This window comes from Pelmatolapia mariae, linkage group LG20, assembly GCF_036321145.2.
Source record: "Pelmatolapia mariae isolate MD_Pm_ZW linkage group LG20, Pm_UMD_F_2, whole genome shotgun sequence".
NCBI classification, from domain to species: Eukaryota; Metazoa; Chordata; class Actinopteri; order Cichliformes; family Cichlidae; genus Pelmatolapia; species Pelmatolapia mariae.
This window is the reverse complement of record NC_086244.1, coordinates 27,628,912-27,655,734: the sequence shown is the minus strand read 5'-3', so window position 1 is coordinate 27,655,734 and position 26,823 is coordinate 27,628,912. Positions and strand designations below refer to the sequence as shown.

At 40.4% G+C, this 26,823-nt stretch overlaps 1 protein-coding gene across 2 annotated transcripts in view; it reads right to left on the bottom strand.

The window, feature by feature from the left end:
- cpne5a (copine Va) overlaps window positions 1–26,823 on the bottom strand; it is a 74,942-nt gene that overhangs the window by 26,661 nt on the left and 21,458 nt on the right. For both annotated transcript variants that reach the window (XM_063463530.1, XM_063463531.1), the window contains 7 exons: window positions 13,332–13,395; window positions 8,762–8,865; window positions 8,379–8,483; window positions 6,040–6,081; window positions 5,715–5,790; window positions 2,665–2,718; window positions 2,051–2,112 (listed from right to left, as the gene is read on the bottom strand). In XM_063463530.1, the coding sequence (XP_063319600.1) occupies window positions 2,051–2,112; window positions 2,665–2,718; window positions 5,715–5,790; window positions 6,040–6,081; window positions 8,379–8,483; window positions 8,762–8,865; window positions 13,332–13,395 (507 nt within the window). The remainder of the gene's footprint in view (window positions 1–2,050; window positions 2,113–2,664; window positions 2,719–5,714; window positions 5,791–6,039; window positions 6,082–8,378; window positions 8,484–8,761; window positions 8,866–13,331; window positions 13,396–26,823) is intronic.

Genomic DNA, 26,823 nt, shown 5'->3' with positions numbered 1-26,823 from the left:
CTTCGGGGCCACACTTTTAGCTGTTATGTGAAAAATCAGAAGCACCTCAGTAACCACACTCAATAACACTGAGGAAAACATGGATGAGTGCTTGTTATGCCATGGGCAGCAACAACAGGAAACAAAGTAAAAAGGGGGAGCCAGTGTAATGCATTTTAAAACTACTGTGTTAAATCTCACAGCCCTGACTCATTTCCGTGTATTAGTCACAGCGATGGCTGTCACTGTATAAAGTTTTAACACTCACTATTGACTGTTGTTCTACCAGATTTATGCACGGTGAAAATAAATTTGAATTTAAATTATTTTATGACATCTTTCCTTTTATTTTTCCTCCATTTGACAGCAAATATCTGAAAGCAAGACACGGTGAAAACATCGGAAAAGTCCAAGCAAACCCAGGTGCTCTGCACACACTACATCACTCTAGACCACTATCCCACTGTCATACCCCTGATTCAGTGGTTACACAATACAAGCAAACAGAGGCTGAGGCTCAGCGTATCACTATTTGCAGTCAGCAGCACCACTATCTATGACCATGAACACAGAACAGCTGTTTTTCTTGAGCAGATAGGCTCCTATAGTTATTGCACAGATGCTAAAGGGTAGCATGAAGCGTTCGTGTTGTGTTTGGCAGGCTGGAGGACATGTTGGTATGTTAACAGTGAGAAATGTGATGGATGGATGGATGGGAAAAACTGGGATGGATGTTAAGTGTTCACATACTGGATTGAGTGGTAAATGATCATATGATAATAATGATTAAGTACTGTGTTATACTGACAATATAGCATCAGTGCTAGCATAAAAATCCTGAAACTGAGCCTAAATGTCAATACAAGCATCTGTAATATCGTACTGCTGTTTAATTCCCATGAAATGACACCCACCCACAACCATGAATGCATAGTTAAAGCGTGTTAGTGTGGTGAATGTTTATAGATCATTCAGGTAACCACTCGCTGGAAAGGCCTGATATTAATAGGGTTTACTTTTATTTATGATCCAGCAATGACCAGTGTACTGATCAACCTCTGATGGTATCCAGTACTTGGTAATTTAATATGGAAGGTTACCAAATATTATCAGTAAACAGTATAGTTAAAGTAAAATAAATAAAGCTATCGTTGGATCAAACAAGCAAAAGTTAACTCCATTATTTCCATGGCTTTCTAGTTCAGTGGTTACCTGAATGATCTTTAAACACTGCAGATTTCACCACCATGCAAGAACAGCTGTGCATGGATGTCACAGTGATATGATATTATGATTATGATTATTATTAGTGCTGTCAGCGTTAATCTCGTTAAAATGACATGACGTAAAATGATTTGCCACGTTAATGCAGTTATGGCGTTAACCTCATTTCAACGAGATTAACGCTGACAGCGCTAATTATTATATTAACTGCTATATATCTTAGCTAATATTATTTTATCAGTGTGCTTAACACTTAAATGTGTAATAAACTGCAAAACAAGATTTGTTTTTAAACTTGAAATCTCCATCAAATTAAATTTTGGACACATAAAATATTCTGACAGGAATCATTAGAGTCTTATGTGCTAAAAGTTCAATTGCCTGTCTAGGAATTCATAAAAAAATAATCCAAATGATGAATATGAATACATTTTCCAAAGCCCCTCTTCACAGCAGTCATTTTGACATGACAAAGTGGGACAGCACAGGTGTCTCTAATGATGTTAATGAGGGTTTTGTTCCATCTGCATGCAAGCCGTAATCAATGTGATTAGTCACACCTGTGTTTGAGAACTAAAAGGTCCATTCGACAGACGAACTACTGGAAACAATATGTTACTTGTACATGTGTTAAACTCATACTAATAGGGAGTCTGCACAGCCATCATTGTGCACAATTAAATTCAAACAGTGAACTTCCAGTATGCAAATCTCATTTTTGAGTGCAGATGTGCAGTAAATGTAACTACGTGGTCAAAGTTTCTGTGAGCCACTCATAGAGGTGAAACACAAACAGCGTGAGTACATAAACAAAGTAATGTAACTTGCACACAAATGCATGACTCACCCTCCTCTGATGTAATCCAGGAAGGTGTGCTCTGACTCTACACTGAATGACAACAAGGATACCTGAGAGGGGAAAAAAAGGCTCCAAAAGATTAACTCGTCCTTTTTAATTAAACAAAATTTACCAATCTACACATTAACACTGACCTCTCAAAATGACCTATCCATGCAAAATGATTGCGTTGCCGAAGCAGCGCCTTAGAATTACAATCACCGAGCGTCAGTGTGCCTGTGGACTGATGGATGATCAGCGTGATGGATAGCTAGTCACAAATTTTAATTAGAGAGTCACAGTATACGCTAAGAGCTGTAGCAAAGCCGCGGCTCATTTATGAACTTCTGTCACTATTCCTCAGTGAAAGGACACAGACACAAGTCTCTTTTATTTAGCTTTACAGACTTGAATAATCATCCCATTTGAGGTCATGGGAATGTTTTCCCGTCTACTTAAATTCACTGTCTGGATCATAAGCTCAGGGACTGGGAATAGAACAAAAACATTTAACAGAGTTCATGCAATCCACTTAGTGGAAACTTCCTGCTGAATACAAAAGAGAAGGCAGGCAGGGGTGTGAGTGCACAAGGAGATTTGCTCTTACAGTATCTCAGACTCACCGTTCCAGAGTTGACGTATCTCTTCTTCTTTATTTTCTTCTTGGCATTCACCACCTGGTATGAAGGCAGAATGGGAACGAAGGATAATGATAATGTAAACTTGCAGCACAATTCTTTTTATCCACCCTTGGGCAAGTAATAAAAACATCTTTGTCCTCCTACTCTATGTCTGTAAGGGTAATGGAGCATAGGGAGTGAATCCAATAACTGTAGCAGGTGAGAATGAGATACCATTGATCATGCCTTCCAGCAAAGTGCAGATAATTCAGAGGGATTTTTATAAGCATAAGCAGTCTACTGTAAATTTTACATGCATGCTGCCAGCTGTGGTGCTTATAACCACATACAGAATGAGTGCAAGTGCACAGTTATGTGCAGTGGGGGCAGATGCATACAGCCAGGTCCAAGCTTTTGGATAGTGACACGATTTTTGTGCTTTTGCCTCTATGTACCACCACAGTGGAAGAAAGGAAATGAAGCTCAAAATATTGCTTCAAATTTTTCTGCGCAGTCCCTCCATTCCCATGCCATCAAAAGTAATTGTACAATTAACTGGTAAATTAAACTGATAAAAGGTATGCAGTTGATTCCAAAATTTGCATTTGGTAATTAGCCTGAGAAAACAAAGGCGAGCCATCAGAGAGAGCAGAAAATATAGGAGTGGCCAAGACAACAATCTGGCTAATTCTTAAAAGGAAGGAAAGCGCTGGTGAGTTCAAGCCTGGACGACCATGAAAAATAACTTAAACTGAATGATCTCAGAATTCCTTTCACAACCTCTAGCCAAATCAAGAGCACCTCAACAGGGGTAGGCGTGTCAGAGCCTGCAATCACGGCAAGTCTTCATTCATGTAACTACAAAGGGTTTAGCTCTAGCTGCAAACCACAGGTAGCACTCAAGAACAGAAAGATCAGATTACACTTTGCAAGGAAATGTCTTAGAAAATCTTGCCCAGCTCTGGAACAAGAAGGCTCTGGAGACAGATGAAACCAAAATTAACTAAGAGCACCGAAAAGGAAAGAAGCAGCTTGTGATCTAAAGGAAAACACATCATCTGTCAAACATGGTGGAGGCGGTGTTTTAGCACGGGGATGCATGGCTGCCAGTGGAAGTGGGTCACTAGTGTTTATTGATGATGTGACTGCTGATAAAAGCAGCAGAGGCAACAGAGCTGCACTTTCTGCTCAGTTTCAGCCAAATGAAGAAAAACTGACAAGACAGCGCTTCACGGTGCACACTTACTGAACACAAAACTAGCCAAAAAGAAAAAAGACAGAGCTCCCTAAATAAGCAGCGACTGAGCGAGGCTGACAGAGCATTTCAAGCGAGAAAACCTTGCACTTTGAGATATGTATAGGCTGTAGCCTTCGGTATGTTTATATTAGCTGACATTTTGTATTAAATTACTTTGTCCAGCTACATATGCTGTGAAAATAGAGGGACTAATATAAAAGTCTGTAATTCCTAAACAGTTGGCTTGCTTTTCTGGTGACCTGGTGTATGGTTAGAGGTTATACGCTGCACTTCAATTAGATATTGGCTGCTTCATTTCAAATCATGTGTGGTGGTTTACAAGGGCATGAGTGCAACACTGTGCAAAAACCTATAGACTTCACTAAAAACAAAACATTGGGAAATACTTGAGTGATATCCAAGGCGAGCAGAGTGATTACAGCCTTCAGTGCATTAAATTAAAGTTACATTTAAGCTTGCAGCCAAAAACTTGTATGCAACAGTGAGCAAGGTCAAATATCGGCACTGCTCATTCTAAAGGTCTGCACACAAACACAAAGCATGAGCCTGGAGGAAGATGTGCAGGATAATAAAGTAAAAGGTATCCCATTCTACCCTCCTTTCGTCTCTCTTCTCTACTCTTCCTTTCTGGTTCTGTACTTTCTAAAAGCGCCCCCTGAACTCGTCTTACAAAAATGATGCCTCACAGCGTTGTGACCATCACTCAGCCGCCGCAATGTTCACGTTACGTCACAAAGGAATCACATTCAGTTACAGCGTCCTGTACTGGCATTAGCCTGCTGTCGTCTAATGTTTACAAGCTTTCTGCACGTCACGTTGAATATACAAAAATATGCAAAGAGCTGAAAAATGTGGCATGTGACACACTGAATTTCTTTATTTCTCCATAATGAGAAGGTGGTGTTATGTCATTTTTGTCCACATCATAAAAGTTTTTTAAGGTCTCTGACCTTACCTGCGTTTTATATATAGAAAGGTTTGGTGAAGGGTAATGGATGCACATCCTTATGCCGTGTCAGCAGTGTAAAAGGGCACCGTCTTTCCTAACCTAACTCATCAGCTTTTCCCTTACTCTCTACCTTTACTGGCCTTATTCTTTTCTTAGAGTGCTTCTATGACTGATTCAGAGGCTAATGTAATATGGCAAGTGTTTTAATGAGCAGGGACCTATTCAGACTTTCTGAGTGCGATCCAAAGAAAGGAATTAGTAACATAGTTCTGTCGCATTTCCATTTGTATTCCCACCGCAGAAGCACTCTCCCCCAGTCGATCTATGGCACCACTTAACCTTTGAGAGGCTTAATAGCGGGTAGGGTGAGGACAAACAGGGGAGGCTAGTTGTTAATCTTGAACAGCCACAACTTTGCTCAAACAAGTGAGACCTGTAGAACTTCCTGTCATGAAACAAGACCTTGCTGAGTATAAAGGGCACGCTGATTTGTTCTCAGACTGAGGCAGGTTTCTCACACTAGCATGCACAAACAAAGCTGAGGTTTCTTTTTGTGCCATCAGAATCATTTTGTGGCACAGGCGCTTCCAAGGTTCATTCATTAATAATTCACACATAGCTTTGGCCGGTCACATTCTGCTCGATGTGCTGAATTTCACTTGAAACTGCGTTTGCCATAGTGGACCAGCACAACTAAATGGCTGCTTCAGAAAGTGATCTGCATTCTACTTGGAAGCAGCTTAAAGCAAACGAGCTCCCATACAGCAGTCAACATTTGCAGCTTTTACATAAAGGTCCGCTGTTCTGAAGGTGATGATGGTATTGGTCGATTTTATCTCCGCTCACCTCATACACATTCAGCTGGTTCTGACCCCGACACAGCTCTTTGAAACTTGTGGTGAATTCACCGATGAAATCATGGCTGGTGGAAAGGAGACAAAAAGCGTCATCACAGCCTTGACTGGTGAAAGATAAAAGGATGTAAAAACATGACTTGCACCACAAACACATAACCATTGATGTGTACTGAAAAAAAGTAACTATAATTCAGTAATCAGTAAAGACAGTAAAATAGCGTTGTCTATTAGGGATGAAAAAAAAGAGGGTGAAAAAACTTTGATAAATTTCTCTTGTGCATGTGTGTGCACACGCTCCTCTGTGTATCAATTACCTCCCATCTCTGTCCCAGTCATACACCTCCACCTTGATTGTCCTAGGAAGCACATCAAAGAGCAGAAAATGTGTTTGTTTCCTTGTGTGAACATATTAATGCCTTGCGTGAGCTACAAACTTAATATTCTTGAGGAGAAATGTTACAAAGAGCATTTTGAATGTGACAAATCAAGTTACTTAAGCTCATTAATTGTTAGTGAAAGCTGAATTAAAGCCATCAAAGAGAGCATGCTCTGTGTTTTGCATGCAAAAGACACAAACATCTTTCTGGAGATCTAATGGTGACAACATTTGTTTTCTCTTTGAAGCTATACTGCATGGCAGCCTGAGTCATGTTAGGTTTTCAAAATATATTAGCTGATAATTAAGCGCCAGTCTCAGTAATTGCCAACATTTAAGCAAGACTGACAATAATACAAATTCACAGAGCTTATTGGGTTTCTGTCTGCTTAATTTATGTATAAAAAATATGGTGCGGATTAATAAACTAGCATTAAATATTTAAATGAATTGTTTTTGTGTATCTCACAGACTAAAGAGCTGGGCGACAACACCAACAGTTTAGGTAAAGCATTTTCTCCCCACATGCCTAAGACAGAAAAGTAACCTCTTGGGAAATAGCATATTTTGCAAGTTCCCAAAATAAGTCGGTAGGAGAAAAAAACAAATGAGCAAGCCTGAGAGAATATAGGCAGAATGAGGAAGATGCCTCCTCTTTTCTTCTCAGACTGATGGAAACTAGACTAGTGGCTTGCCACCCCCATCTTCCCATCAGCTGCTGCCGTCAGTCACTTGTCAGAGGATCCAAGAGGCGGATAAGTATCGGAGGGCTACTCTGTTATCCTGACCTGAACTGATTGTGTCTGCACTATTTTTCCCAGCTAACAAATGTCCAAATTGTGTAACGCACAAAGAAAGGAGACTTCCTCTAATGGTCTGTGATGAACTCATCACTTGTCTCCCTCTAAACCAACCAGACATTCAGAGTCAGAGTTAGAAAACTTTGCAATCTTGACTAGTATGAAAAAAAACAAATGATTCTTGACACTCAGGGCCACTTGTGACAGATGATTTGCCTGTGATGAGTCAGCATCATTATAATCAGCAGAGTTGGGGGCAGCTCGATCCTCGAATCAATTTCATTTTAGTTTCTGAAACCAGCGTTGTGTTGGAGTGGAAATGGGAGCGATTTCACTTTCTGATCGCTATCGAAGACAAATGATTGCAAGAGATTTATCAGATTCTCATGAGGGTGAAAAATGTGACTGCAGAGAGACAGTCAATACATCATTATTAATATATTGTAAATTTTGCTGTATATTTGCAGGAGAAAAGGGAACAAGAATGAAAGACGGTAGTGCAGAAAATATAGCACAGACCACCCTGTCTGTGCATTTTACTGGAGTCCAAAAGAAAAGCCTGTGGGGGAGAAACCAGGCCATTTCTACTTATACAATTTAAAGAGAAATAAAAATGTCATGATTTGAAAAGTATTGGATGAAAAGACTGATAAATTGCAACAGCCGTGCAGCAGGTCTCCTGTATAGATCTCGGAAACTGTAGATATTTTTAAAAAAAAAAGCCGTGAGACCCTAAATGGCTGCAGATTTCTCTTGTCATCAAAATCCTCAAAGGGAATCAGGATACTTTCATGCTTCTGCTCCATCTGTCTGACCCAATTAGCTTCTCCGGGCAGGTGAACAGAGACAGGATTGAAAGCAGCGAACCTTCGCTGACACCCAGTGTAGCGGAGGCCATGGTTTGACATGTTCTTTGATGACTTCTACACACTCACACGGCTGTCTGGGTCTAAACATTTTCCTACTTCTGCACACAAACACACATAGAAGGGCTCCTGTGTTGTTCCAGCCACCTGTCAACATCTTTAGACCGACTCTCCCTCTCCTCTCGCTCTCTTTTTTCGCTCGTGTTATTTTATCTTCCTGCCAAAACTCTTCCTGCTCCTCAGGTATTCTGCAATGCCCTTCACTCTGAAAAGATTCAGATAAGCTAGAAGTTGCCACCAGAGAAACCAATCAGAAACCCTGCAATGCTCTGAAAGGCTCTCGGTGATTGTGGAGAAATCAATAAAGAGCCAGGCAAGGTGGCATGTAGTGCTAGTCAGCCTGTAATAATTGTCTATTTCAGCAGCGGATAGAATAACATTAGAAAATCAATTTGCTCTAAATCTGATAGCCCTGATCCACTTTGTAAGAGCTACACCACATATTAAAACTCTGCACCGCTTTAATTTCTCCTTGGAAAAACAAACTCCGAGTGTGTGGGAATATTTGTTTGTCTTCATGAGACTCACCTGTACATCATCAGTCAACCTACCTGTCATAGTCTCCATTGCAGAGCGCTCTGACAGGGATGGAGAAGGGCTCCCACACAGGGTTCAGTGTGTTCTTCACCACCTCGGTCTTGTGGCAGATAGTGAACCTGGAGATGCAGTTAAAACAAACATCTCTAAAATATAAACAAACACTTAAAAAAATCAGTGATAAAATCTTCTCACATCTGAAGCAGAAAACTGCTTTGCCTTGAAACCATGTCTGCATGAATTCATCGGTATGCAGCTGAGTTCAAGGGGTCTCGATCTTATTTCTAATTTTCTCAACCCTGCTTCCCTTCCTCTTGGAGCTTCGTGCCCTCCAGCCCGGCTTTGATACGCCAAAACAGAAGACCTACTGAGACGCAAATGCGAAAGACAAACTCACGTGCCATCCTCATTACTTCTGTAGAAGACCATGAAGGGGTCTGACTTTCCAAAGAAGTCCTTTTTATCCAGTTTGTTGGCACAAAATTGCATGGTGGCGTAATCCTACAGACAAAGGAGGAAGGCAGTCAGAGAAATGGAAGGACGGAAAAGTAAAGGACACTTTAAATCCATGCTACTGGCTGTGTTTGCCTCCCGATGTTTGTGTACACATGCTGTGTGCCAAGATATAAAAGCACTGAAGCACCAACTAAAAGCAAAGTGCTGACTGAATCTTAATAAGAGGAGAGCAAATCCAAACAGTGGGCTCTAGTTTCAAAAACCTGCAAATGCATTCATTACCATTTCTTTATTATGCAACACCTGCATAACAATGTAGATGGAACACGGGAAATGAAAATACCTTATGCTGTGTAAAATAACAGAAACATAAGAGTAACCATACAGAGGCACATAAATGGATCCTAACACCCTGCACACAGAGAGGGGAGGGGCCTGTGTACAAAAGCATGTGGAGGGTGTGAGTGCACCTAATGATACATTAGAAAGGCTGGTATTATCATAATTATACTCATTTAGGCAGCATTTCAATGTGTACTGCCACATCAAAGACAAAGAGCGTGCTCCATAATGTTCTTGATTCCAGTTTGGCTCCCTGTGGTCACTATATAGTACAGTAATGAAGCTGCATAATGGGCACACTGGACAGGTAAATGTCCACATCAGAAGAAAAGCTCTGCAAAGTGTTCTCCATCAGCATCTCAATCATCATCTTCACCTCAATGATGTTCAAACCTTCTTAACAGCTTTGTACCCCCCCAAACGTACCACATATGTAAATCGGGGGTCTTATTATCACATCTTAGAGTCTGTTAAAGTTTTATGCCAGAAGACATTGAAGCTTTCAAGGAGCAAAAAGAAGAGCTGTCTTTACCCAGCTGGTCTTCGGGGCTTTTAGGTTTTGAAGTGCCGCTATTAGATCTAAACCAGCATGGTGCAGGGCAGGGCCTCTATTGATTGCTTTGACCCACATCAGTCGGACACGGTCTGCCACTGACCTGCCTCTCGCTAACCCCCAAAAACATCACTTTTTGCCTTGGACACAGCACTATCACGGAGCTACTACATAATTCAAAGTACAATAACTCCTGGAGTTTTCTCCTTAAGAGGGGGATATTATGCTTGTCCTCATTTTCTGCCAGTACAAAAGATGGCATAAAAGAAGAGGATGAAAGGTGGGCGTAGCTACTCTGAGCGCGCGGGTTTCATGCGGCAGATAATCTTCCATTTTAAAACATGGTATGACCAAGATTTTCATAATAGACTTAATTTTCTATTCAGTATGATCTAAAATGATCGAGTGAGTCCATAAACTTAGCAGGAAAGTATTTACAGAGGCTACATCAGAGAGCTGTATGTCCATAGACTTCTATAGGACCAGAAGACTCTTTGCAGCCACAGCTATTGCTATTTAGTGACCTTCAGATAGAATGACACTTCACTGGCGTCATATTTCCACACTGGAAGCTATGTACTTTTTTTTAACCGTATATGCAGGACTCCAACCTGCCTATTGTTCAAGGGGCTGGCTAAAAAGAAGAGTGGACTAAATAAGAGTATTCAACAAGGTCCAATGTTAAATAAACAACACTTATTTTGAACTATTTGAAATAATACAGTTACTCCTTTAGAGTCCAAAAAAATTAAATTGTTGCGCTGGAACAATTTAAAGAATGAGCTAATCTGATTACACCACAGTTTGAATTCTTCCAGTGTGGTGGAAATGTTGAAGCAGGTGAAGAGTAAAGCTATGATTAAAACAGTCAGCGCTGGCAGCTAAATGGGTTGCTATATATCCATTTTCATTTCCTACTGTCATTTTCAGTTATTATCTACCTTTCTATCCAGCCTGCAATATCTTTGCATTTTCTACCTGCAGTGTGTCAAGCTCTCCCTCTGTGGTTTTTTCACAAGAACGTTTAATTTTCCAAGGTGCTGTTTGGTGCATTAAAACTAACACATCATGTTGGGAGAGTTTGCTTAGGTCAGATATGAAAGCCCTTAAAAAATAGATCCGTAGTATAACTGTCCTGTTTAACCCTGACACAGCTTCTACAATTACACTATCATGGCAGCACAGTGCCCTAAGCCTTCATTAGGCATAGATAACACATACCCACATCGGAGCCTAGCAGTGTTCTCTCATTAAGCGAGGAAAAGGCAGAACATTCATTTCAGCCACTGAGGTTTAGGAGCAGCAGGGGAATAGTGAGTTCAGTCTACATCCTCCTACCCGTTTCTCTGCTCTACTAAGATATCACCGCATGGGGTAAGTGGCAGAGCAATGCACACTGCCACTTACAGAGAGTGGGGCGGGTCTATTCAAAGAGATACAAAGCAATGCAGACAGTGCTTGAATTCATGTTACATAAGCTTATGACATCCTTGGGATTGCAGACTGTAGTGAATCACAAAATGAATCATAAGCCAGTGGATTATATGAACCAGAAATTAACACAACTGCTTTGTATGCTTCGCGCATCACTCCATTCATCCGAGCATTCGTCTATTATGACTGTAAGCCTCAGGTGAAGGATTTTTGTCAATGTAAGGATGAGCATTATGTAAGCACAAGAAAGAACATGAAATTTTCCGACTGCAGTGATAAAATGAAGAACGTTTGCTTGATAAATGAAAAATGTTAGTGTAATCAGGGTTTTAATGTTACCAGAGCTAGTTTAAATTCATTCAAGAGGTTTTGAGTTATTTTATTTCATTTAATTTACTTGATTACTTTTTCCATATTCATAGGACGTGAGGCTGTTCTGTACAGACTAAAAAGCCTCTCTGTAGAAAACTTGTGGTGTCAAGTTTTATAAACAAAATCGCCACATTGTGAACAATTGTGATAGTCGTACTGATAACCAGGACTGAGGTTTACAGCTTCCATATGTTAAATGTTGTGTGGTTTACTTTTATTTAAATCAGACAGAGCTGGAGCTGGACCGCGTGGAAGACGTGAAGCGAGCCAGCCACTGCTCTGCACTCCTATGTGCCAGAGGCAACGGCAGCCAAGAGGAAGCCTTTGATCCATGCAGAGGCTGTTGCTCTGTCTAATGATACCTGGCAAATCCACCACGAAGGTGAGAGCCAACCCAGTCCTCGATTCACAGTCCCTGCAGAACTTCCCCAGTCGATTCTCCCTCTGCTCGTCTCACTTTCCCCAAACAAGAGTTGCAGTGTTTACCTCAGGCGATGCTGCAACTCAGCTGCCTCCATTTATTGGTCACAGGTGGATTATAGAATAAACAACAACCAGATGGATGGTGGCAATCCAAACTGTAAGAATTCACAGGTGTGGTGTTGTGCTGACAGCGCTGTCTTCGGAGTCATGCTTTTAGCACGTCGTTGCTTTCATTTGCCTGTTCTTTTCTCAAACCTGAGACGTTTCTGTTCAGGGTTAAATTCTGTGTAAACAGGGCAGGTCTGCGGTGACATGTCTAGTCGGTGTCTCTCTAATGGAGTCTGGGAGAAGGGAAATCATCATTTGTACCAGTAACGATCATTTGCATTTATATTACTGAATCGCCTCTTGAAGAGGTGCTTTGCAGCGATGATGCTAACTCCTATCATTCGCAGATCCAATGCACCTGATGACTCACAGCAGCCCTCCAATGACTGTGAGCACTGACACTTCAATCCAGCAGTGCAGAATCAGTAATGGTTATCATGGCGGTTTCATTATCAGCATGTCTTATCAGTCTCACTCTAACAGGAGACTCTTTATTTGTCAGGGAATAAACAATAAGAAAAAAAACCACCTAGTCAGGTTCAATGATTGTTAAACAAGGTGCTTTTTTAAGCTAAACAAGTATGTCAGGAAGTTAGAAACCACTGAATCATTGCTTACATGTATTAGGGAATCATAAAACATTTACAGAGAAGCTCAAGGGCTTTTTGTTCAGCCTCTGAGGGAGGCCAGTTGTTCCGGTCAATAAGTCCTGCTCCACTGGCAGCAGTATAATGTGATTATTTACTATCTTCATTTAGCAGTGTGGAGAGAAAGTCAATGGGCATTAGTGGACACAGGTTATTAACGCAGACTCATGGATTAACGCACACTACATAGGAGCAAGTGCCTGTTTTAGTGATTGAAATGAAGGCGGTCTCATTAAATAGCTATTCAAACTCATAGCATATCCACTATGTACACAACTTCCAAATGGCAAACGCAATTGCAAAGTAACACGGCATATCCTGCTCGTTTAATAGGAACAGTTATGGCACAATATATCTCGCTGGAGTAAAGGATATTAAATATCCCACTTCACTTCAGCGGACTCGTGAACATTGCTAAACATAGATAATGGAGCAATTCCATGCAACGCAAGCGATCTCACAGTGACGTGTCACAATTTAACAATTCGCTCATTTAAAGTCAGATGTAATGATGCTTAAGGGTCAAGTTCACATGAGACAAGTGAACACTGCAAAACATTTACTCTGACACTTAAAGTGTAAACAGTTACAAAAACAAAAAAAGTATGATGGTTAAAACTTTTTGGACTTACTCGGCAGTTTCCAAGCTCCTCCGCAGACAAGATAATAGTTCCACATTTCTTCCCGGGTATACCACTGTGAAAACAAACACATATCCTTGTCTCATCCAAGTAAAACTTTCACAGTGATCCATTTTGACCATTTTTTAGATGTTAGCAGGTTAACAATTAGAGGCATTGTGTTGCATTTTGCTATACTAATCCATGATGCCAGTAAACAGCAAGAATTGTCAGTAGTTCTAGCATCCTCTTTTGTAAATTCCACTGAGTTCGGTTATCTTTGGGAAAGAGGTTGAAGTATCTAAGTGGAGCTGAAACGCTTTCTTGTGCCTTTCTATTCTACAAGTTTGATTTCACACCTTCTGAGCGATAGAAGAGGAAAGACCACAGATAAGATTCATGGATGTAGCGAAGGAGGACACGCACAGGGTTGGAGTGGCAGAACAGGACACTAGGGATAGGGTGAGATAGAGGCAGATGATTTCCTGTGGCAACCCCTAAAGGAACCAGCCATATAAAGAAGAATAACCTTTTTGAGAGACAGAAGTATCAATAATTAGAAATATTTATGTTTCTAAGATTCTTCTTTACTTGAATTGTACAATCAGGCTTCATTTCTGGCTTATTTTCACATCCAATTGTATTTTACATTCAGTAAGGCCGTATAGAATTGCAATGTTAATTTAGTATGACAGTTTGACAGCTCTAATGAGCACATTATTCCTTTTACTCCACCTTAAGTGAATCAAAAACAAGTTATAAATATAGGCTCCCAAGTTTTCAGAACAGTGTGATATCAGACTGCTGAGAAGCCGAGCTCTTCTGATTCCCGATTGCCAGCACCATATTGAGACTTTAAAGCTGCAGTTGTTTACCACTGATTCACGCTCCAGCAGATGATCAAGACATATCGCAGCACAAGAGGCGCTCTCTGCATGTCTGTGTTTCCATACATCACCTCTTCACTAAGCTGCCAATCCAGTGGCTGCTTCTAACAAAAACAGAGACAGCGCTGCGTCACAGTTTGTCCTAAATGTTATTTGGCTGTATTTTTTGAAGCGGAACAAAATGACTTTTTTTTTTCTGATATCCAATCTAACCAACTCTCAGCATCCACTGAAGCTGTGAGAAGAAGGCTGAATCCATTCGACCCAACACAGAGCAATACACCATATCTGTTTTCCAATCATACAATAGCATTCCAGCTGCTACAGCTCCCATCATCCTTCTGGATAAAAAAGGAAATTACACGAGTGTCCTGCTGTGGCCTTAGCTGGAGACCAGTCATTAGAAGGTCAGACTTGCTGTGACAGACTTGTTCATCAAGCTGTGATAGCTGATCTGAATATCAGTACTACTACATACATACTGCTAAGCAAGAGGCAGCCTTTGACTATAATGGCAAAAGTTCCTTTATTCATAACAACAATCTCAAGCACGAACCTGAGTGAACTTTCAGAACTGGATTATATCAGAGAACCCGAGCCTGCCTGCATAGGAGATTTCTGTAATGTTTTTAGGACGTATGGTACGAGGTGTTTTCCATTAATCTCAATCAGATTTGCCAGGACTGCATCACAAGAAGTAAAGCTCTATAAAACCAGATGTCATGCTGTGGAGGAATAGTTCTCCAGGCTTCTCTTGTCCTTGAAGGACATCTAGCCACTCTTCCACTAAGAACATTTCAGACTAGAAATGTTCCTCTCAGGTCTTTGCCAGATTTTTCTTATTTCCTAAGAATATGATTTGCTGTTTATCTGAGGTAGATAGTTTTTTTGGGGGGGGGGCTGTCACTACTTTTGTCCTCCACTTTTTCAGTTTCTCCAAATTTCTTAAGGACACTGCAAACTAGAGATATGCAAATGGTTCTTTGGGAATCACCTTTCAGCTAAAGAAAGGAACAATGTCTGTGTTGTTGCAAAAGCCTGTTAGTAACAAAGTGTCTAAAGATGAGATTTTAAATTGTCTGTTTGCCAATTTGTCTAAGATGTAAAGACAACACTGGTTCATCCCTTGAGTTAGGCGCCTTTGTCATGCTTGAAATATTCATAGGTCAAAAAAGTGCTCAGATACAAGCAATAGACTGAAAATGAGTGAAAAAGCAGCCAATGCTCAAAGAACAACTTTGAAAGACCTTCAGCAAGCCTGGACAACTATTGCTCGTGACCACTTTAAAAATTCTTTACATTTAAAAAAGTCCAGCTCCTGGGTACTAAAATATAAAGAAATGAGGGTCTGAGAGAGTTTTATACAGTACTGTACCTCAACACAAATCCACTTAGCACTGAACTGTGGCTGCTGCATCTGCTTTCATGAGGCAAAAGGAAAAACTGAACTCTCACGGAGCAGGTCTGCTTAGTTTTCTGGCTTTATCTTGGAGGTCCACAGAGACCCGTCTCAGGGTGAATTAACTGTCCTTGAATTATTGATGCTTTACTCCAAGTCACCACCGTGCAGTTTGATGGCGCCTTGAAAAGCGAGTAAAGCTCTAACCAATGATGCCAGTAAACCCTGCATGCTCCACAGGTCATATTATCTCCCTGAGGTCACAATAATGTTAGATATTCCTATTAAACCAGGAAATGAGATCCAGCAATTGGTAAAGTATCAGCTCCAGGCACGTTTAGATGCACCACCCTGCTCTAATCTCTGCGGCAGAGAAGAGAGCAGGTACCAAAAGGGCAATGGTCTTTTAAATCAGGTATGCATTATTGAGTGTGCAATTTCTCCTGACAATGACTAGTTAACGTGAAGAGCAAGCAAGCAAGCACTGAATGGATAAATACAGTTCCTACTAATTATCGGTCAAACGTGAGTTTGGGTTTATACTTTTTTCTCTAAATTTTTCTGCTCCGTGCTGCGATGTGACTGCAGGTGATACAAAGTGTCCTGCATCAGGAGGCTTCATTCTCACAGCACTCATATACTGATGGTTTTTCAGTGGGGAAAATGCTTTGATGATGAAATTATGTGAAATGTTTGGCTGTGGTCCTTCTTTCCTGTAAATCTGCAATGAACACAGTCTACAGTCTGTCAGCTGTGGGGTACCAACAGGATTTAATCAAGGTGGTCGTGTAAGTGCAAAACACATTTGTAACATCTGAATTTTTAAACAAGTCCAGTACAACAAGATGAAGCTATTTTGTGATGTTTCACAGCCTGGCAATCCCCAGCTTAGCACAGCAACAATTTGAGACCTTCACTGTTTTAAGTTACACCATCATGAATATGCATATAAAATACACAGTATTACCCTGAATATGTTTTCTAGCACACAGATGGCTCTGTTTTACAGTAATTCCTGGAGGTGAGATTGTTCTAGATACATGGCAAAAGTCAAATAGTTGGCTTAGTAACCAAAACTGTAACAATGGGGAATGACGCAGAGAGAGAACTCTTTTAAAGAAGGAATAACAGCATTTAAATTCTGAGTTAAATAAAGTCTTAATGTGGACAACTTGTTCAGAGAAGGCTGGCAGCCTGTTAATATAAAAGGCTGATTAATGCAATATGGTAATATTCCTGCATCATAGCAATACAGGTGAGTAGTGACTGCAATAACCGCATGCTAAGTATGTATGATGATCCTTTCCACCATTCGTAGTCCTCCATAATTCATCCAGTCACTTACAGGCTTCCCTTGGCGCTCAGCAGACACAGTACCATAAGGGCCTGACCAACTAAATTCTAGTTCAGGGTGTGCACTGATGTTGCCTGGAAACCTCAGCAGGACTAATTTTTAAAGTCAGATTAGCATCATGTCTGCTGTTCCTCCTTTTCAACAGAATCCCCCAGGATCAAACAAAACTTCATGAAGAAGAGAAACAAATAGAGAGAGAAATGAAATAGCGCCTTGTAGCACAGCAGCTTCCTTTACCCAGAAAGAAACAGAGGCAAGAAGTGCTGTCATGCTCTTAGCTCTGAAACAGAGGGTTAGCTACAGCTGCCTTGACAGAACCCCTGTTTGATCAACTGAATGGAGAGAGATCAAGCAGCATATTTCAACATTACTACAATTACTTGGCCAAAGTTTTTGATACTGCTGTTCTGCAGAATACCGATGAGAGTACTGGGTGTCTCTATTTGCCAGGGAACCATGTACGCGAACCATTTATTCCTCCAAAACGCAAGCATCAGAGATTATTAGGCATGACATATTATAATATGGATATTCAGGCTCAATGTATGGCCTCTATAATTTCCCATCTAGAGGCAGTTGCTGTCATGAAATAGTGATTCACAATCCCTGTATTCTCCATTACCTATCTGTGCGGAGGTCGGGTGGATGGAGGATGGTGAGATTAAAGTCCGAAGAGGGAGAAGGAAGCAATTGTTGATGCCGTTCACATTAGGTCATTAGGATGAGGGATGGTCTTGATATTTAACGACAGCGCAACGTGTCACGCATAAGAGAGTGAGAGAGGGTTATCTGCTCAACAACATGAGTGAGAGTCCTAGAAGAAGAAAGCGATTTTTTTTTCACACTGCAGTTTCTGCAGGGTGGGTCTGCATAATTTTTTTTTCCTATGACGCATAATGGCTGCACTGCTATCGTGCAAAGAAGTGTTATTTTGCAATTTCACACCTAAATGGCAATTAATCACTTAAAACAAATTATTCAGTTAGGTTAGGTGCGAGCACAGCAAGAAAAAAAGGATCGGTTTAACTGCATTTCACTGTGACTGTCCAGGTCAGTGAATTTAGTAAATCTGCCTGGATGACAAGGGGACTGATATAAATGAACAAATCTAACGAGTTCCAGTCGAGTCAAAGGCTAGCAGAGATGGGTGGAAGGCAGATTATCGGGCTTTGTGACACTGTAACCATATGGGGCAGTGGGCATATCATAGCTGAACAGAATTAACCAAGGTTGCCAAAACTCTTTGTGGGTTTAAATGGGATTATACCACTAATCCCTCTGATCTTCATATACCGATAAGAATCCATAATCCTTCACCTTCCCAAGATTTTTTTAAGAGGATGAAAAGTGCAACGGCTAATTCAAAAGGGCACCAGAATACCCGCTGTATTTCTCAGACAGGAGCTCCTTCCTACAGGTATTGCAGGAGGAGATGCTGTTTGTGTTCAAGGCAGGTAGCCACAGGCTACCTGTGCTAAGCTCTTTGAGGCTCTGTCAGAATGAGCACAAAGCCGGTAAACAGGGCAAAAACTGTGGCACAGAAAAATGTCTAATAGATATTATTAAACCATCACAAGGAAAGAATGTGTTTACATTTTTACCGATGGAAACGAGGCGCATGGTGCGAGACAACTGTCACGGCTTTTATTATCATGAACCTGCCATCCTTCGTTCCATTACTACTCCAGTCATGTGTTATTCACCAGGTACCACTAACGGGTAAAGACCATCACCACAATCTCCCTCAATGGAGCTAATCATGTTATTTATATAGTGACTAATTAAACAAGAAATTTGATTAAATTAAGACTGTATTCCATTTTATGAGTGTAGTGATGTAATGAGATTGGTGTTGACGTTTTGATTGCATAAATAACAGCGCAGGCTTTAATTACTATAACAATCTTTGCTTTATTGAGATTCTGAATAAATGAGGCTGTCATCAACCACCTGCAAGCCAAAAATCGCTTGTTTTGACAGCAAAAGAGAAGAAGAAGCTGTCAGTCAGAAGGAAACTTTCTCTCTCAGTCTAAAGGCAAAACCTGTTCATGACAGCGAGCTCACTCTAATCCCCGTGTTCTGCCAGTAACAGAAACTCTTCAAGAGAGCATAACGAGTCAGTTTCAATTTCCCCCTAGCAAGCAAAGAACATCTCTATATGAAACACCAAGAAAGATGCCCAATTTCCATTGCTTTTATACTTGGAATGCATTTTATTGCACTTTTAAACTACTGTCATGGCAGAAAAAAAAAGAAAGTACACCCTCTGTCAGTTCTAAGGTTTTAAATATCAGGATATAATGAAAAATTATTTGATCCTAACCAGGTCTGAAAATTTGATAAATGCAACATGACAGTTTCCACCCTGTCATTAGTTATTTAACAAAAATTAAGCCAAAATGCAGAAGCCACAAATAAAAAAAATAAGCAAACCTCATGGTCAAAATTCTGGCCCACTCTGTGGGCATTACAGTATGCACAGCTCTCTTAAGTTCAGGTTACGGTCTGGACATTGCAACACCTTGATTCTTTTCTTTTTTGCCTTTTCTGTTATAGATTTGCTGCTGTGTTTGGGACCATTTCCGTGTTGTATGACCCAATTTATGGCAAGCTCTAGCTGTCAGACTGCCTCACATCTGACTCTAGAATACTTTGGTAAACAAGCTCAAATCATCACCACTCCACCAACACGCTTACAGTCGGTATGAGGTGTTAATCCTGTGTTTGGTTTTCTCCATACATGTCACTGTGTATCATGGCCAGACATCTCCATTTCAGTCTCATCTGTCTATAGGACTTCGTACCAGAAGCCTTGTGGTTTGTTCAGACGACATTTTGCAAACCTAAGCTCTGCTTCCATGTTCTTTTTATAGAGAAGATGTTTTCTCCTGCAACCCTCCCAAACCAGACTTGTTCTGTCTTTTTCTAATTGTAAAGTCATTAACTTATACTTAAACTCAATTAGAGAACATATAACATGCTAACTGAGGCCTGTAGGGCCTGATGTAGCTACTGAATTTGATGCAATTTCTCTGAGCACTGCATGAGGTAAATTTGCTGGGATGTCCACTCATGGAAGGGCTAATAATTGACTTGAATGTTTTCCGCTTGTGAATAATCTTTATCTCTTTGTAAATGGCCTTATAAACCTTCCAAGACTGATGGGCAGCAACAATTGCTTCTGTAAGATCTTTACTGATGTCTTTTCCTGTTGGAATCATGTTAACACACACCTGAATGCTTTAGACCATCAAATTATTCAATTAAACAAGTGAATTTGATTAGCAGCACCTGCTTCTGACTTAGTTTTGTTACATAAATAAATATGTCGATTACTCTTATTATCCCACAATACCTAAAACCATACTATTAAGGGTGTATTTTCCATTTACCATGACTGTAGGTAATATCAACTCACAGCTCATTCTGCCCTCTGTTTTCCCTGCAGTGTTACTGTTGGGCCACCTTTCGCCCCCTCACCTAGCGCTGGGCACATGTAATGAAATTCATATGATGTTGCAGTGGGTTGCCCTGACCTCCTCTGATTGCAATCTGCGCACCGACAGATTGTTTTCAGCCTCTGAATAGATAGATCAGCAACACAGAGTGCCTTTCGGTTTGCTCTCTCACCTTTGCAGCAGACACAGCTTGTGGTCATAACAGAAATTAACACTGTCTGCTCTGACTGCAAAAGAAATCAGCGAAGCTTATCGGAAGAGTAAAAACCTCCACTGCCCTTGCCTGCTCTTGCACTTGAGGCCTCTATTAGTAGCATTAAAAATCTATTGCCTTATTATCTGCAGAGCTTTAAGAGACAATACTTATAACAAGCACAGTGTGTATTTATATATATATATATATATATATATATATATAAATGAACCATTTCCTTTCATCTGAGGCACAAAGCAGAAATTTTCCAAAGTCCTTGAAGAGTCATAAACAGAGCAATGTAGCTGACAATTTATCTGAATGAGTGGGAAGGCAAGGCAAACAAACAGTTTGTTGTGAGAGCTGCGCTGCAGAGACGGGAGGCTTTTTGCTTCTTATGGAAGCAAAATGGTACCTAATAAATCCCTGTTTCATCGGACAAAAAGGGTTCTTGTACACTCAGCACAGTTGGGGTTTTTATACATCTAAGCAGGAATACACATTATTAGAGAGGGACTCTTGTTAGTGCTCAGCCTTAGAGTCCAAATTGGCATTTAGCAAGGCAGCAGAATGGTCTAATTGTGTGTGATGCCCCGAGGCAGAGAATGCTGATTAGTATAAGCCGTCTAGAACAGTTCACCTCCCAATTAAGTAAAACAGACAAACACAGGGGGTTAAAAGTTAAAGAAACACTGTACCTGGTTGCATGTACTCATCTACAGTATCAAGAATAATTGGATTAGGGATTTTCAGTTTCACTAACAAATAAACTTCTCTCACTCCCACTCATTATTTAAATCTGTGGTTTTATTTCATCTCAGAGGAAGCGCCGCCGTCAGCCATCTACATTAACCAACAACTTTGAAAGAACTGTGAGTCTCTGAAGTCAAGATGAGACAAGTAATGCCCTTTGCTTCAGTGTTCCCTGAGTAAATTTATGGTAAGTTATAGCACTCTGCGAGTTTACACAGCAGTTTGAAATAATATTGCGGGCATGACATTACGTATTTGATCTTTTAGTATACATTTCAACTGTTAGCTTTGAATACAATATAATGCTGCATTTCATAATTAGCTTATGTAAAAAGATCCCTCTTAGAAACCATTTCATCTGTGGCTCTAACTGACCCGTCACCCAATCCATCCCTCGAGCAGAGATCGTATTGTCATAATGACATTAGAATGCAGAGACAACCTGAATAGGAAGCTATTTATTGGCTCCTCCAACAACTAAACCAGATGAGCCAAGCAGAGGTTCACAGACATATCTGCTGGCTATTGCAGGGTTGGAGCCATTTCAAGTTCAAGTATGAAAGTCCCCTCATATTTTGTATTGAAAAACAAACACACACTATATGGACAAAAGGACTGGGACACCTACAGGACTTGCTCAGCCATGGAAACCCGTACTATGAAGCTCCTGGCACACAGTCATTGCGCTGATGTTAATGTGAGAGGAGATTTGGAACTTGGCAATTATTGATTTAGCAGAGTTAAGTTACAGACCCTCTCTGTAACTTCACGTGGTCTGACACTTCATTGCAGGGTTAACATGGTTCCAAAGCTTCCACTTTATAAATGTTTATAAAGGAAGACTGAATGGGCGGTGATTTTATAGTCCTAGGGCAATGGGACAGAAAACGTGAATTCAAAGATTAAGAGGTGAGCCCAATACTTACTGTTTTAGATACCAGTTTTTAGATATTTTTGAAGTTTGTTTATCTCTGGTTATTTTTGTTATTTTATTTTATTGTATGTTCTTTTACCAGTCTTATTTTTCACGTTGTTTGCCTCAGTGTTTGATCCTCTTTTCAGTATTATTGCTGACGAGAGCAGCCCACAGAGAGAGTAATGCAGCTTGAGGCTATCTCTGTGTGAATCAAGGACCCATTGTTTAGTAAATTACTATCAATTTCAACACTCAATCTGCCTTTTTTATAATTGCAAACAGCCTGTGTGCATATAAGACTGCAAAGCATTTAAGAGAAGGGGATAGGCAACTACTGCTTACAAACATATTTGTTCGAATGTCAGTCTAATAAAAACCTTGGTTTTTAAGATCTGACCAGAGATTACGGATGAAAATTAGCCTGTTGAAAATAAACAAAAAATATTAAACGAGACAACGGTGAGCTGGAACATCAGAAACGTTGGGTTAAAGAAATATAAACTGGATCTCAACAGATATGAAAAGTTTGAAGTTTTTTATCCTATTGCTGTTGTGCTAGATTGCATCACAGTGTATTGCTGTTGCTGTATTGAAAATCTGTTCAGTCCTAAACTCAATTAGAGAACTGACACCATGTTTTTTTGATATGTTGAATTTTGACTTGTTTTGACAGAGAGATAACTCAGTAAATTAAAGGATTGCTGATTTGATGAAAGCAGAACTAAGCTTTATTAAAAAAAAAAAAAAAAACATCTTCTCCGTTCATTGCTTATCTTTCAACATCTGCATTGCGCTGTTGTGATCAGATATCACTTAACATGTGACAAACGCAATTTGATAAGTCGGTTCTGATTAACAGATTAACATTTGTGGTGACAGGTTTTTTTGCATTTGCAATAACATGACCTAGAATATCTTCAGTAATGTGATTCAACATCATATACACTCAAACCAGTCTGGGTTGATGAGGCCCTGGCTTGTGTCCCAGCAGCACTAACGCATGGAACATTCCTCCTAATGCAAAGCCAACAGGAGGCTCTTTCTTTCACTTTTTCTCAGCCCCTGTGATGTTGAGTAGCATGTAGATCTTGCACAGTGACCAACCTGTGAATCCTCTGCCCCCCACTTTAATAAGCTTGCGGCATGCCTTCCAGTCTCCCCTCCTGCAGAGCCCCACCAGCTACTGATATGTGGATTTCTTTTTTTCATTTGCCTCCTCCATGTGCTCCTCCCAGGGAACTGTGAGCTCTAATAGGAGCAACTGCATGGAGGAGACTGATAGAGGTGCCGTGTCTGGCCTCTTTGAAGTTTCTATATCTCTCCAGATCCAGTTCCAAGTCTGACGCTGAGGTGAGCAGCCACATTGCAGGTTTGGGCTGAGATTGTAGCAGTTCCCCAGTCTCTGCTGGCAGATATGTTTGCTCTTGGCCTTGGTTTTGGAGATGGTAACAGTGATGGTCTTTAGCATGTGGTCTTGCTTTCATAGCAAAGTGGATATGCAGGTGAGTCGATCTTTTTGGGTTTTTGTCAGTCAACAAGCTCTTATTCTGCACTGTATGCTCCCACCATATCTATGTACCTGGTGCTGCATGTCCACCATCACGCTGTTCCGCTCTTCTTTAATGGCACTTGTCCTTTGCCTGACCAGATGTTACCGCGAACACAAAAAGCTTATGTTTCAGCTGGGACTCTGATGCCTTCAGGCATTCCTGGGCTCTCCATTTCCTGCCTGTCTGTACCATGATGCCTGCTGATACCACCCAGGAATCTTTGGAGTCCAGGTATAGTAGAGCCTCTCAAATACAAGCAACCCTGAACTCGTCCTCAAGGCTGCTGAACAGGAGTTGCATTTGCATTTGCTTTAACATAAGTTATTAAAACTCTGGGGGCAGAAACACTGAGCTGTCCTGATTGAGATGCTTTCCTGTTTCCAAAATCAAACGGACACATAGACGCCTGCCAAAGTATGTAAAACTGTCATTGTGGTGTTTTCTAACGAACTAGGTATCTCCAATTACCACACCGTCACAATGACGCACACACTCTGACTCACGAGGGGAAAACAATAACAGCTTTGACATTGCACCTCCCATATGAGAATGATTGGTGATTATTTAAAATAATTGTAATTATTATCATCACAAATCAGGTTAGACATGAATGTGTCGTGTTGCACATTAGCCACCGCACTAATTAAGCCACATATTCTCACAGCAGAGAAAACAAATTAATTATCAGCAATTCTGAGATCAAACTTCTTGAGATTTTGATCAAGTATTACACTTTCTTTTATCAAAGGATGCTCAAAACAAATTATATCTTCATCAAAACAAGTAAAAATTCAAGAGAACATTTATCAGTTTAACTACACTTTCATCTTTTCTCTTTTAATTATATATTTTTAGCCCTCCCCATGGGATTACTTAATGCAATTTCTGCCTGTCCTTTGACTTTGATGTTTTTATGCACGCTCTGTTTAGCCAAAAAAAAGTCATTAAAAGGTATACAGCATGGCTATAAATACATTTATGGTAAATCAAGAACATCGTCAGAGTTCGACAGTCATAGTGAGTTACAGTATTGAATTGACGAACTTAGTTCCTCTGTCTTTACTTAAATAGTTATCATGAGTAGAGAGCTTATTCATTTCCTTATAACTGCAGCTAGAAAGAGGAGCTAACACAGAACAGATTCATGTGTGAAATGCATGAGAAGTGCAACATACTGTACCTATCAGAAGGTGTAAAGATTGTTTTTTCTTTGTCAGTTATCCTTCTGTATTCAGTGCTGGAAAAACATCATTATTCCTTTGAAGGCGTTGGTTTTCCCACAGGAAAACAGGTCAGGTGAGCTTTTATGTGAGTTCTCAATTTATTCAGTTCCACATGCATGCCTTTGATATGTTATTTTTGTATATTTCCAGCTTTCCTCCCTCCCTGTGTGGGTTGATCCGGCACACCCGCGGCAGTCGTACTCTTCCTTATGGTTCATTTCCAGCTTTAAGCATGCAGCAGAAGGGCACAGTAAGGGTAGGCTAATGGGTTTAGCATGCTAATCTTGTGCTGCATTTATATGCTGTACAAACATATTGTGTGTGGTATATTTCACCATACTGACAGGAAAGGTTACAGCTATTTTTTTAAATGAACAGTATTATTATGGTACCTACACAACTATATTGTGATTTGTTCCTGCAGGCAAAACAACAACAACAACAACACACAAACAATCAAAGCTAAGAAAGCTGTATCACAGCACCCATGTGGGGTTTTTTTCAAAGAAGCCATTCACCCCATCAGTCACTCAGCTTGACATTTCTTCCTGCACCAATAATTTTGATGCATGCCTCTCATTAAAAACAGATTATAAACGGAAGTATTTGTACCACTGTGTCTGTAATGAACCACTGGTCTGTTCCATAAAATTGCCTTTACAGGAGTTGTTGGACCTCTGTGTGCAGTAGCATGAATGACGGACACGACACATAAGGTATATTACTGTGTTTGCATTTTGAGATGTCTGTAAACTCTCTTTCTCTACTTAAGCAGCATGCATCCATGTGCTAATCTTAGCTCAGATACGTGTGTCACTCAAGCTAGCAGCACTCCCTGAGAAAGGAACCAAAAGTGTTCACGGGAGTTTTGCACCCTCGGCAAGTGGAGCGAAGGATGTGATGTTATATTTTATTTAACTGAACTGTGAAGCACCTATATGCAGTTTTTTCAGTTATAGATAAAATCTCATTGTCTTTATTTTTCATTTTAAGGAGGTCACTCTGTATATTAGCCTGCTATCTTTGTCAGAATACTAACTGACTGACTATAGTTTTTCAGCTATGTAAACACTGGGAAAGCGAGGCTAAATGTCAACGGCTGGCAAACCAGCTTTGCTCCTCATCTCCAGTGTCAATGTTCTCTCTCTATCCATATTTTCCATCTGTCTCTACTATCTGTCAGTATGGGTGAAAATGCCAAAATAGCTTGCCTCTATCCTCTTGCCAGCCAGTAAAATACTACTGGTATATTGTATAGCTGTAGAGGAAAGAGTTGAAGCCACATATCTTCCAAGCTGATTGCATATGAATCTGTAAACACGCAGTTAGGTCCTAAAAACGTTTAAAAAAGGGAGGTGGAAGAGTTAGAATTGGCTTTAGATTTAAAATCAAAACTATGACTCAATTAAGCTTTGGGTAAGTTTTAGGCTTTGATATGTGCTTGCGTTGCTTGTTGGAGCAGAAAGAAAAAGAGGGAGAGGTCTGGAAGAACAAAAGGAATAAAGAACACGATGAAGAAAAAAGGGGTCAAGCCAGAAGAAAAGAATCTGGTAGATGGAATAAGGAAGACGAATAAATGAAAGACGAAGTCTGGAAAATAGGGAAAGGGGTGCTGATGTGCTTCTTAAGCAGGTCATTGAATGCAGCGTGCCTTGGGAGGGCTCGTTTAAGCATGACTAACAGATTTCCTCAGTCCCTGCAGGAGCCGTTCCTCAAAGCTACGGCGCAGAGAGACAGTGTCACTTTAGGATGCATGACAAGGAAATGGAGC